This window comes from Podarcis filfolensis (assembly GCF_964270895.1).
Source record: "Podarcis filfolensis genome assembly, chromosome: 2".
NCBI classification, from domain to species: Eukaryota; Metazoa; Chordata; class Lepidosauria; order Squamata; family Lacertidae; genus Podarcis; species Podarcis filfolensis.
In genome coordinates this window covers 108751322-108765334 of record NC_139605.1, presented here as the reverse complement: position 1 = coordinate 108765334, position 14013 = coordinate 108751322, and the positions used below count along the sequence as shown (strand labels likewise).

The 14013-nt window shown below is 42.1% G+C and overlaps 1 protein-coding gene across 5 annotated transcripts in view; it reads left to right on the top strand.

The window, feature by feature from the left end:
- Window positions 1–14013, top strand: part of DIP2B (disco interacting protein 2 homolog B) — a 181406-nt gene that overhangs the window by 103893 nt on the left and 63500 nt on the right. For all 5 annotated transcript variants that reach the window (XM_083598561.1, XM_083598564.1, XM_083598565.1 and 2 more), the window contains exons 3-4: window positions 8291–8413; window positions 13068–13193. In XM_083598561.1, the coding sequence (XP_083454687.1) occupies window positions 8291–8413; window positions 13068–13193 (249 nt within the window). The remainder of the gene's footprint in view (window positions 1–8290; window positions 8414–13067; window positions 13194–14013) is intronic.

The following is a 14013-nucleotide window of genomic DNA, read 5'->3' as shown; positions in this document are numbered from 1 at the left end:
GTACCTGTTGCCTAGTGCACGCAATTCATGACAAGTCAGAGTCTCTCTATCCCCAGTAACCAAGCATCGTAAAAAGTATTTCATTGTGTTATTTTAGAGGTTGAGCCCTCCCACTTTGCCGTCCCCAAAACATGAGACTGTTTGAATATGGACACATTTTGTGACCAGTTCCCTAGTCAATGACAAGGTAATGGTACCCTCTCCTCCTCATTGGTGTATAGCTGATAACTTGTAGTTTGTACACCTAATTCCACCCCACCCCCCTGGTCTGCTGATGCCAGTTTTGCTAGGCTTTGACTACCGAAGGCAGCAAGCAATACCTATATTCTTGGTTTCTTGACAGTTTTGAAAACCAAATGACTCAGCTTTTCTTGCTCTAAAATAACGGCTTGGTTCACATGTCACATTAAATGAACCATGGTTGAAACCCGGGGTCATAATTTGTTTCTTTCCATTACAATTATTGTGTCTTAATAATATGTGAACCTGGGATTGTGAAAGCATTTAGCTATTCAAGAGTCCTTGGCTACTGCTGAATGTGTGGATAACATTGGCTGATTTTCTTGTGGCAGGCTCTGTACTGCATGTGAGTTGAATGGCAGCTAGCCATGGGGTGGGGAATGTCAGTGGGTGACAGCACTGCATTGAAATTGTACCTAAGATTACCTGAAAATCAGTCTTACATTTGGGGAAAGAATTATATTCTCCTATGTGAACTCTGATATAGCGCTTGCTTAGTGCTGCTTTGGGTACCAAAATAGAGAAACCTGGTTGCCCTGCAGCTCACTTGCATTCAAGTACACTTTGCTTGTAGGATGGCAGCTGTCTCTGGATGTTGTTGTTGTTGTTCAGTTGTGTCCGACTCTTCGTGACCCCATGGACCAGAGCACGCCAGGCACTTCTGTCTTCCACTGCCTCCCGCAGTTTAGTCAAACTCATGCTGGTAGCTTCGAGAACACTGTCCAACCATCTTGCCATCTGTCGTCCCCTTCTCCTTTGCCCTCCATCTTTCCCAACATCAGGGTCTTTTCCAGGGAGTCTTCTCTTCTCATGAGGTGGCCAAAGTATTGGAGCCTCAGCTTCACGATCTGTCCTTCCAGTGAGCACTCAGGGATGATTTCCTTAAGAATGGATAGGTTTGATCTTCTTGCAGTCCATGGGACTCTCAAGAGTCTCCTCCAGCACCATAATTCAAAAGCATCAATTCTTCGGTGATCAGCTCTCACTTCTCTGTCTCTGGATACCTTTTTAAAAAGGTGGCAAATTGCGAGTGGGAATAGGGTGCATTTGAATGGGTTACCTTCAGTGCTAAAGTATGATACAGTGCAACCCTCTGATGCAAGCACTTGCAAACTCAAGTGGAACTTACTCCCAGATACATGTGTGCTGGATTGGAGCCCTTCGATAGGCTCTGCTAGGCACTCTATTTTCAGTTTGTTTGTTTTTAAAGTAGCCTATTACCTTTGCTTGGTATTAGTCCAAAGATTGCTACAGTCAATATTTGGGTTTCTTAGCATTAAACAAACTGCGTAAACTCTTCTGGAAAGAAGTTATTGCTATGTGGATTGTAGAAGCTGTTAGTGCTTATTTAATTTGACATTTCCAGCAGAGATCAAGTATCCCCCGCAGTTTTGCGGGCAAAAATGTGTATAAGGTGCCCTTGAGCTGACCATAGTTAATTTTTAAAATCTTTCGGTATTGTATTTCTGCCATGACATTGTTGACCCTACTGTTTTACAAGTATAGTACTTAAATGTTTACTGGCATGAGTTGGTCCAAGTTGACTTCCCAGCTCTGCCTAACAGAATTTTGAAGATAGTTCTGTATAAGGGTGGGGGTGGAAATAGTCTAAAGATTCAGGGAGATCCCTGCCAAGAAAAAGAATCCTTTGAGCTGGCTAATCGATTTTCTGTTACCAATTTCAGGGCTTACAGGTATACAATTGAATCTCAGGTTCTGTCTCTTTGTGCTTTTCAATATGTACCTGAAACTACTGGAAGAGGCAATCTGAGGTCTGGGTTGAGCAGCCCTCAATATAGGGGGTGGTAGCCAGCTCTTTTTCTTTATTTCATCACATTTTTGATTTTCCAGAATAAGCAGTTTGAGGCAAGACATGTCCCAAACCATTTAATTGCAGTTCTGTTCTTGAATCTAAACTCTTAAATGATTTTGAATTTGGACTACACAAACCTCTCCCCAAGGCATGGCTTAGGCTACTTTATAGTTGTACCATTAGCTGCAGGACTTTTATTGAAGCACTCTAAAATACTTTTTTGCTCTTTTACTCTCACTTATATCTCATATGGTTATCCAAGGTAAGCTATGCAACCCTTTGTGGAAGTAAGTGCTGTGGTTTGTAACTTATTAGTGCTGATATAAATCCATTGCTTGCATTCTCTCTAGAATACACTAAAACAATTGTTGAATAGAGTTTCTTCAGAGATAAGTACTGGAGTGGGATAAGCAACTATTCCGGAAGTCTTTTGAGTATACGTATTAAAAGTCTTAATACCTTGTGTATGGGACACATATTATAAGTGCTTCAAGAAAGGTAGTTGTCTCTTTTTCCAAGGTACTTCCCCCATTACTTCATTTAGTTTACTTTGAAGCCATTTTTTAATGTTGCGGGTTATCCCAAGAGAAAAATGTCTAGGATTGAAAGTGAAGCCGTTGGTTATGAAGTGTATTTCTGACTGTTCTCCATTATTTTGTAATCCTCTGCAAACCTGAATGTTATTGTAAAGATGCATCATTTTTTGTAGAAAAAATTCCATGTCTACGCCTATTTGAATGAATGACAGTATGTTTTAGTTCTTTGTTAGTCTCACCCTCTGGGATCAACATGGCAAGCATGCTGTTCTTACAGAACTTTTTTTTTTTTTTGTAAACTTGTGAAAATTGGAAACCAAAGCCATGAAAGAAATGACAGTTGAAATGTAAACACCCACCCTCCCTCCCTCTCTCTCTCTCTCTCTCCCCCCCCCCTCTCTCTCTCTCACACACACACACACAATGTCTGTATGTTTGCCTGTATTTGCCTGTAGTATTTTGCCTGTTTGTAAGAGGTCCCTACATTTATTTGCTACCAAACATCGGACATCCCATTTGGCTAGCCAGTAAAGAACGTTCAGCATCTTCAGTTGTCGGTTCGTCACAGCTCTAATTGTTTGGCACAAAATCCCTCTATCATGTTACATTCATCCCGTTGCAATGAACAGAAAAGAAGAAGAGAAAAACAAGAAGGGAAAAAAGTGGAGGAAACACTTATGAATCTTTCTGCTCCCCCAGGCTTCAATAGTCTCTGTAATTTTCCCATTCTTGCTCATCGGTGAGCTTTCCCCAGCAATGCTACAAATATTTTATTCTTTGGGGATTTCCAGCTAATTTTAGAACCTTGTTATTTATCTACAAAAAAGCAGTTTGATCTCTTCTTATAATTCCTCTGCTTTTCATGCAACACTGAGCTGATACCCAGTGTGACTGCTAATTAGCAGCTGAAACGACAGTAGAAGAAAACTATAATTAACAGTGCTAGGTCCATGGACTTATGGGCCTTAAATAATTATGTGGGTATGTTAGAGCGAGCATTGTATGTTTAACATGAAAATTGGATACTAAGTGAAGAGTGACTATACAGGTAGGGCTTAGTGTATACCACAATCTTGTGCAAGTACAGACAAAGCACATAATGTAGAAATCAGCTTTCTTAGAAGTTGAAGCTTGTATTTAGAAAACAAAGCAAGTTTATAGTCCTTAATATTTTGTAGTTGGCTTGAAATTATTGAGCCAGTGCCTCCTGAAATCACACTTTATTCAGGTGTGTTTTCTTGTGGTCAAAGGTTGTATCTTCAAAGCACCGTATAGGCTCTTGTGCTTTTGTGTGGCACGTAGAAGCAGAATAAAATATGCAGAACGGAAAAAAAACATGCAGTTGATTATGCAAAGTAATAAAAACATGTCCTGGGGCAAGGGCTGAAGGCTCGCAATGTAGTACCTTGGCTGAGGCTAAGTGGGTCTGTTGAGGGACGACCACTAGATGGGAGAATGGCTAGAAATTCCTGGTATGGTGCCAACTTCCTTGGTGGAAGAAAGGTGAGATTCAAATGCAATGAATTACATTATAAAATGAATTAAATTATAAACATAAGCATATATATTTTTACAAGTTGCAGGGCTAGGTTTTCCTTGTTGCAGAATTGGGTTAACTTTGGTTCAGATTTGCTTATTTTATTTCACACAACTTTTTTTAAGTATTCCCACTCCCGCCCTTTCTGCTTCTCTCATTCTTCAGGGACTGTTTTAAAGATTAGAAATTTATGAAATTCTATAAATGTTTGATTCCATGTATTAGTGGTAAAGGCTTACTTTCTCCTCAGAGACAGTTCACCTCTTCATCCAAAACCGCCCAAACACATTTAATGTTGTTTTTTTAAAAAAATGGCAAACTCTCCTAAATGTAGCCTAGTTTTCATTGGATAGACTGTCATCGGGGGCTGTTCATTGAAGGGGGGCAGGAATCTTGTGGTTTGCAGCTATTTTCTTCAGTTGTGAAACTGTTACTTGTTATGTATGTGATCAATTTTATATTGACGTCAGCAAGTTATGTTTTAGGAGTCAGCACTGAATTTCAGATACTTACGTGACCCAGGCAGTTGGATTTTTCAAACCTGACCCCAAGCAATAAAGAATTTAGCCATACCAGAGAACTCATTATATTGGTCTTCAAACTGTGTTCCTTGTATATGTTGTTGTTGTTGTTTAGTTGTTTAGTCATGTCCGACTCTTTGTGACCCCATGGACCAGAGCACGCCAGGCACTCCTGTCCTCCACCGCCTCCCACAGTTTGGTCAAACTCATGCTGGTAGCTTCGAGAACAGTATCCAACCATCTCGTCCTCTGTCGTCCCCTTCTCCTTGTGCCCTCCATCTTTCCCAACATCAGGGTCTTTTCCAGGGAGTCTTCTCTTCTCATGAGGTGGCCAAAGTATTGGAGCCTCAGCTTCAGGATCTGTCCTTCCAGTGAACACTCAGGGCTGATTTCCTTCAGAATGGATAGGTTTGATCTTCTTGCAGTCCATGGGACTCTCAAGAGTCTCCTCCAGCACCATAATTCAAAAGCATCAATTCTTCGGCGATCAGCCTTCTTTATGGTCCAGCTCTCACTTCCATACATCACTACTGGGAAAACCATAGCTTTTACTATACGGACCTTTGTTGGCAAGGTGATGTCTCTGCTTTTTAAGACGCTGTCTAGGTTTGTCATTGCTTTTCTCCCAAGAAGCAGGCGTCTTTTAATTTCGTGGCTGCTGTCACCATCTGCAGTGATCATGGAGTCCTTGTATATAGAGTTGCTTAATGTGAGCGTGCAGTGTCAGGCAAAGTTTGCCTTTCCCTACCAATTTTCTTCTGTAACGTGTGCATCTTTAGGAGATGGTTTATTGTGTGTGTTAATACAGGAATTCTCAAATTTCCAACTCCCAGGACCTATTTGAGAGGACTGAAAATTACCGGGGCTTAGCAAGGGCAGGGTGGGTGAGTGAGGAGAAATAGGGCAAGCTGTGGTACGGAGACCCAGCCACAGATGTCCCCTGGTCCACCATTTGAGAACTGCTGAGTTAGGATATTGGTCCAATTCTGACCATGAAGCACAGCCAGTATCTTGTGTGAGCAGAACCCTGGAACTTGCTACAGAATTCTTCATAATGCAATTCCTTGACAGGCAAATCAGTGCGGAAGGTGGAAACTTTGAAAAATGCTGATCTAAGCTATGAATTTATTGCTAAACGGGGGATAACATCACTCATCCTGACTAGTGAATGCCTCCACTTCCACTCTAAGGCCTTCGTCTCCCAAATTGTAAACAACTTATTTTTCCAAGCACTTCCTGCCAATCTTTTAAAAATGATTGTACTGCATATCAAATTTCCAAGTCAGGTAGCCTTCTGTGAAATAATCCATTTCTCTATTGTGGCCTACTTAGTAAAAATAGCAGATTCCAATTGTTCATTCAGAAAGGTCAGCAACTTTTAAAATAACACATTTCCCTTCCCACATCCAAACAAGCCTATACCACCGTGTTTATAAACTTTTTGTAGTTTGCTTTATTGTGCTTGAATGCTTTTATTATCCCTATAAGACTTCAGGGCTTTGGCTGAAAAATATCTGACTCTCCAAGTGTCCCTATTTTCCAGAGATGTCCCTGATTTAGAAAAGCCATCCTGGTTTCTGATTTGATCTTGGAATGTCCCACTTTTCCTTAGGATGTCCCTATTTTCATTGGAGAAATGTTGGAGGGTATGGAGTTTTTCGATCCCCTGAGCTGCCTGAAGGCAAACCTGTATAGGGAAGGTTTTTTTGTTTTGTTTTTTAATGTTTTACATGTTTTTATATGTTGCCCAGAGTAGCTGGGGCAACCCAGTAAGATGTGTGTGGGGTATAAATAGTAACATTATCATTATAGAATGGGACGTCCCAATTTTCATCAGAGAAATGTTGGAGGGTATGAAATATCAGGAATTAGATTGACATACTCTGATCAGTTTCTTATTTGACTCAAGTTTAGAAGGGTAGAAGTAACAAGTTCCATGGGTAATATTTTCCTCCCCAAATGCTTTTTTTCCCACTGTACTCATCCTTCTGGGTTCATGAATCTACATGCATACATTTGCTGATAAATGTGCATACAAGAATAAACTGAACCTAGCTGCAAATATTTTCCCCCAACCTCCTCATTCTGCCCCAACTCGGATGTCTTCTGACACCCTCCTTTCCCTAAAGAATAAGGAAGGGGGAAGTGTATGCAACTACGACTGTCGTGCTGGGGAAAAACATTGCAAGGTTATTCAGGTTGCTCCTCATAGATTTTTAGGGCTGGGAAATGCAGCTGAGATAGCTTTGCTGTTCCTAGAGGAGGTATAAACTGCCACTTACTTGCTCAGCTGGGAGATGTTGTTATCTGCCCTGCTAGGAGAATGCATTTTTTTGCCTATGTTTCAGCCTGCAGAACGCTAAAGGCTTGTGCCTAGTTGTGCGTCATCTGCACTGCACTCTGTCAGTTGCTGTTCATGTTCCTGATAAAAGCAGAATGACTTAATTATTAGTTCCTTCATGGGCAGTGTAATTGGGGTGGGAGTTAAGAATCTCCAAATGTTGTTTAAATGTGCAGGCACCTGGTCAGCACATGCTCCAATTTCTGCCCTCACTTCATCCTTCCCTCTGCTTAAAACCTTGTGGACCCTATGCATGCTCTAAAAGTACTGTGTAAGGATCATGAGCTGGATGCTGTTTCAGTTACAGATAGGTAGCCGTGTTGGTCTGCCATAGTCGAAACAAAAAAATTTTTTTCCTGCCAGTAGCACCTTAAAGACCAACTAAGTTAGTTCTTGGTATGAGCTTTCGTGTGCATGCACACTTCTTCAGATACCTGAAGAAGTATCTGAAGAAGTATCTTCAGGTATCTGAAGAAGTGTGCATGCACACGAAAGCTCATACCAAGAACTAACTTAGTTGGTCTTTAAGGTGCTACTGGCAGGAAAAAAATTTTTTTGGATGCTGTTTGCTATTCTAGACCAGGGCTGAATGCTGCTGTGTGTTCCTTGCTGTTGGCAACTAATTTTTAAGTTAGCAAGTTGACCCTTGGTTGAATATTTTATAAGCTTAGACAGCACAATAATGTATGTATGGATATAGGCATTCAAGACTCCGGGGATTTTTTCTACCTGTGCTGTAATATTCAAAGAATCTTCTGTGGATGGTCATGTAGCCTGTTCTTAAAAGGTTTGAATCCCAGCGACTTGGTGAGCTCCCGTTGCTCTGTCCCAGCTCCTGCCAACCTAGCAGTTTGAAAGCACACCAATTCAAGTAGATAAATAGGTACCGCTGTGGCGGGAAGGTAAGGAGCGTTTCTGTGCCATTGCACCAGAAACGGTTTAGTCATGCTGTCCACATGACCTGGAAAGCTGTCTGTGGACAAACGCCGGCTCCCTCGGCCTGAAAGCAAGATGAGCACTGCAACCCCATAGTCACATTTGACAGGACTTAACCATCCAGGGGTCCTTTACCTTTTTACCTTCTTCAAAGTCTCAGTAAAGGAAATCCCACAACTTGATGCAGTTGTGTAAGATTTTGCTGGAAAAAAATCTGCCAGTTGTCAATTTCTCATTTGCGTGCGAAAGTTCCTATATCGTTACTGGGCAATCAGCCAATACAGATCCTTAATGCTGGTCAGAAGAAGCCATTTATTTTCTTTGACTCTTTCATAAAGTCGTATTTTTTTGGTTATATTTCCCCAGGGGTCGACTCAGGTCTGCAAAAGGAACCCCGAAATCAGACACCCACTCCAGCAGCAGCACCATCTTCATCCAAATATCATCGGGCACGATCTGGGGGAGCTAGAGATGAACGCTATCGATCCGGTAAGGCTACTACAAATTCATCTGAGAAACATTGAGGGGTTGTTGTTTTTTACATTTATTTTTTTAAAAATCAAATCGGGAGATTGTAGCCAATGGTAGTCATCCTCTGAGCAGACCCATGAAAATTATTGGAGATCACTAACTTAGCTTTGTTGATTTCATATGAGTTTACTCTAAGTGAAACATAGTTCAGTGCAGCTCCAGGATTTATACATTAGGGCTATGAGTTTAGCATTTTCATTCCAAATCCTTCCTGTAGAATTTGCTGCATCTTTCTTCTGGCTGGGATTTGAGTTGTGCTCTGTTGTCCACTTCAAGCATTGTTGCAGAGGCAAGCCTTCAAGCTACCTTTACTAGAGTCTTAGATTTTAAGGGAGAAAAGGCCTTTCGTGTCATGCTTCTTTTTCAGTCTTTTAAAATGCTTTTCTAAAAATACATCTTTAAGTAGAGCATTCACTACCAGAGGCCAGTGTCTAGCATGTTGGATTCGGATATGGGAATGGAATAATAGAATTGTAGAGTTGAAGGGTACCCCGAGGATCATCTAGTCCAACCCCCTACAATGCAGGAATCTCAACTAGATCATACATGAAAGATGGCCATCCAACCTCTGCATAAAAACCTCCAAGGAAGGAAAGCCTGTCACCTCCCGTGGAAGTCTGTTCCACTATCAAACATCTCTTACTGTCAGGAAATTCTTCCCGATGTTCCATCAGAATCTCCCTTCTAGTAACTTGAATCCATCAATTTGGGTCCTAGCCTCCAGAGCAGGAGAAAACCAGCTTGCTCCATCCTCCATGCGACAGCCTTTCAGGTTTCTGAAGATATGTTTACCCGTGTTAAAATCCCCCTGCAGCCATGCGACTCACTATATCTTACCACAAGCTATCTCACAGGGTTGTGAGGATAAAATGAGAATTTTATTTATGCTGTCTTTATATATAAATACAGTGGTACCTTGGGTTACATATGCTTCAGGTTACATATGCTTCAGGTTACAGACTCCGCTAACCCAGAATAGTACCTCGGATTAAGAACTTTGCTTCAGGATGAGAACAGAAATTGTGCTCCGGCAGCACGGCAGCAGTGGGAGGCCCCACTAGCTAAAGTGGTGCTTCAGGTTAAGAACAGTTTCAGGTTAAGAACGGACCTCCGGAACGAATTAAGTACGTAACCAGAGGTACCACTGTATGTTTCTTCACATTTTGGAATCAGTTATCACACCTCAAACTCTGTTTCGCTGGATGAGATGTGCACCCTTTGCTTCCAAGACCTCGTGACAATCTCCTACCAAATACCAAGGTTCACCCCATCAGACAGAAACCTGCAAGATGCAGTGCAATCCAAAACATTTCCATGTGCAACATATCATCTCTGCCCGCTGAAGGCAACTTGAGACGTTCACATAAAGTGGGTCTCTCAGCACCTCTTTCTGCTGTTTCCAGCCCTTGTGAGAGAGCACAGTGAGGAGATTCATCCATCCTCTGTGGCAAGTTATGTGTTGCTCCTTGCAGACATGCATCTTGGTATGGAGGATACATGCATTCACCTAGCGATGAGAGAAATAGTCAGACTTCTGTCTGCTTCTTGTGAGCATCTGCAGCTAGCATGATTCTCCAAACCCTGGAAAGTATTAGATCTTGCCAATTGCTCATCGATGTCCAAATTTCTACTTCTTAGTGCAAGCTAAGGCAGAGGGGGAAGATGCGGTACCACTTTGAATTTGCTACTCGCTTGCAACTCGCAAACCATTACCCCCTCCTGTCTATATTTTGGAGGTGCTGCAGAGGATCCTGCATGTTGTTGTTGTTTAGTCATTTAGTCGTGTCCGACTCTTCGTGACCCCCTGGACCAGAGCACGCCAGGCACTCCTGTCTTCCACTGCCTCCCGCAGTTTGGTCAAACTCATGCTGATAGCTTCGAGAACACTGTCCAACCATCTCGTCCTCTGTCGTCCCCTTCTTCTTGTGCCCTCCATCTTTCCCAACATCAGGGTCTTTTCTAGGGAAGGATCCTACATAGCAGTACTTAAAACTACCACCACTAGCACAGCTCTGGATTCAGATGACCTCATGCATTGGCTGGATCAACAAGTGAGAAGGTATTGGGTGGCAGGGAGAAGTGCCCAAATTCTGATCATTTATGTATTGATTGCATTTACCCCACCTTTTCCTCCAAAGAGCTCAAGGTGGCATAGGTGGTCTCCCCCCCCATCTGATTTAAACTGCACAACAACCCTGTGAGGTAGGTCAGGCTGAGAGGCAGTGACTGGTGCAAGGTCACCCAGCGAGCTTTGGATTTGAACCCCATTCTCCTAGGTCCTAGTCCAACGTTCTAGCCACTACTCCACACTGGCTCTTCAGGGCTCATGTCTGACTAGTGAGCATTATTAAAAATTAGGAATGATTTTCTTAGCTTTAGTATTATGTTCCTCAGTTTGTTTGCGTTATCTGCGGTTCTGTGCCTTGCAGGTAGCTTTTGATGACGTCCTTGCTCCACCCTCGTAGCACACTGTGGTCCACATTGTTAAACTCTTGAGTCCTGAATCCTAATTTGCTTTTCTGCCTTTGTCCAATTTGTGCACCACCACTCCAAAGTAACCAGCCAATCCGGAAATTTGTTTTCAGCCCTGCTCAGCTAAATCCTCTCAGCATACAAGTGTTTTCCTGCCTTTCTTGGTAAAATAACCTTCCCACCACCATTTGTTCCCTCTTATTGTGCTCCTGAAAAAGAAGTCGTTCCTGAAGTATATGAATCATGTGGCGTTTGTTTCATCTGTAGCATTGAACTACTGTGCCTGTCCAGATGAGTCATGTTCAGTAGTTGGCATTTACAGCATGAACTCTTTTTCTTTTTGCCTAATCTCCTTCAGGCTAATCCCCCTGGTCCCTGTCAGCTTGCTGAAATGGCCCTTCTGGAGCACAGTGTTCAAACATGAGCAGGCTGCTGCTGCTGCTGCTGAACTCACAAAGCTGTACCAGGCCTTTGAGACCAAAGCATCAGATATGTTCAAACGCTGTTAGGAAAAATTCTATTGAGGGCAGAATTGACTAACGGGTTTTAGGAGGAAATCTTCCAGACATTCATACAGCTGTAGCTGTATGTGGGTGTGTGGATAGAGCCCAACAATTTGCACGGGATATGATTTGGGGGTCTATGGGCTATGTGACTCGTCAGCCATACTTGCTGTTTTAGCTTTGTGCAAATTGGTGAACTTTCCTCCTCTTCTTCCCAACAGCAAAGTTGCCATGCTTTTGTGTAGGGTTCCAAAACTCTCCCACACACACACACACACAGACACACACAGACACACACACACACACACACAGAGAGAGAGAGAGAGAGAGAGAGAGAGAGAGAGAGAGAGACTTTAAGACTGGTAACAGAAGAGGAACTCAAATCTGTACTGGCATGTCCCGTGGGTGTGTGTTTTGCTATGCAGTTTAAGTTGGGGGTTTTCACTGAATTAAAGGATACGGATCCTATGTTGAAACATATTCTGGGGCTCTTAATATCTCTGTAGTACAGAGAAAGCTGGTTGGTCTAGCATGAGTTGGATTTAAAAAGAGGCAGCTATAAAAACATACATTTTCTCAATGATATCCCCACTTTAGGACCTTTGTAGTAAAGTAATTTCTCCACAACTGGCAGTACTGGTGCTGTTTTCCTGTAATGTGGTTAGAAAACAACCCCAGACGTTCAGGGTTCTGAATTTAAAGAAACTTTGCACTTGCAGCATTTTATGTGCATGTCTCATACAGGGGTGTTCACGGTTAGTTTCACTTATAGCAGACACCCTGTTTAGAAGTGGTTCTCACTCCCTAGAATGTTTGGGAATGGCTCAGTCAAGTTTCCTAGACCTTGACATGGGTGAGGATGAATGATGGCCGAAAATTTTTAATTGGTAATCAGTTGGGATTTCATGTCCCATATTTGGACTGTGCTCTTTTGGTTTTAATCAATCTCCTCTTTTCTGCAATTCTGGTTTGCAAATAAACACTTGGGGGGGGGAGGATGTTAATTGCACCTTTGAAAATATATTGTATCTATTCATTATATTATAGGGTTGCCATATTCCCAAAAGTGAAAATCTGGACTAAGTTGTTGAGCTCTCTTTTTGGGGAATCATCAGTTTTGGGGAGTTAAGAATTTGTAAGAACGGCATAAAATCTGATATTGCAAGTTCACTTTATTTTAGGTAGTTTGTAAGTTTTCATGGCACTTTGTAAGTAATTGTCTCTTTCTCACATATTTGATAAATGGTGTAAAATTATTTCCGAACAACTGTGTGAATATTTGTCGCCAATGTGCTGTACGAGTTGCACTATCTTTATTAACGGCACAGGTTTCATTTTTCTAGCAACACTTACGAAGTAAGCAGAAAGCAGGTTAAAATAGGTGTGTAGCAGTGTGTGTATATATATGAGAGAGAGAGAGAGAGAGAGAGAGAGAGAGAGAGAGAGATATGCAGCTTTGGCCAATTTTGTGGGATTTGTAAGTATGCCCAGTTCCATTACACCTAACCTTGCCCAAGTGGCTGGATGCCCGGCATTTCTTACACAGCTACAGAAGGATAGCCCAATAGGTGGCGGTGACGTCGTCTTCTACCATGCAGATTTCTGATGTACTCACTGATTTCCACCCCCATCTGCAGACATCCATACGGAGGCAGTGCAAGCTGCATTGGCAAAACACAAGGAACAGAAGATGGCCCTGCCCATGCCAACAAAAAGACGGTCCACATTTGTACAGTCTCCAGCTGATGCCTGCACCCCTCCAGGTTAGAGATCTACCCATATCTGCTTGAATTCCTGATTGGAATCTTAAATTTGCAATAGCGTTTCAGTTGGCTCTTCTGTCACACTTGAGTTAAAGAATTCCATTTTTTTCTCTTTATGTCCTCACACTTATGGTTGGTGTTTGTTTTGGTAAGAGGTGAAAGCTGTTTATTCTTCATGAAATGAAAAATCTTTGTGTTTTTGTCTTAATCCATAATTTACATCCAAAGGATCTGAAGCTTGCACATGGGTAATGAGAATTAAAATACTTTACAATTAATCAGTTCAAGTGCAGCAATTGTTTTCAGCGTTTGGAGGGCTGAGTCCTACTACTTAAGAAGAAATAGTGAAGAATGGAGTGCTCCTGAGTGTGTGCAGAGTTGATTTTTCTCACTGCTGTCTCATCAGATTATACTGGATTAGGCTACAGGGCTTTCATATGGTAGGGCAGGGCTTCCAGGCAGGCTTTTAAACATTAACCACAACCACTTACCGTGTGGTTGGCATGCGTTTCCTGTTCATAGAGCGGCCTGAGGTGGTCCTTATTTACTGAGATCTCCAATAAAAGAGATCAGATGGCTTTGCTACAGATCCCGGTGGTTTTGCTATCAAACATTAATGAGTACACATTTCTTTTTCTCAGGCTGCGCCGTGAGTGAAGTGAAGGGCTGTGTAAAAACAGGTTTACACACTTAGTGTGCTTCGGCTCATGCCAACAGTCCTGTAACATCTGGGTGTTAAACTCTTCTCATTCAATTAAAATAGAAAAAAAAAATCAGCATTGTAGTGGCACGGTGGTGAAGCTGTTCAGCCTTTTTACGA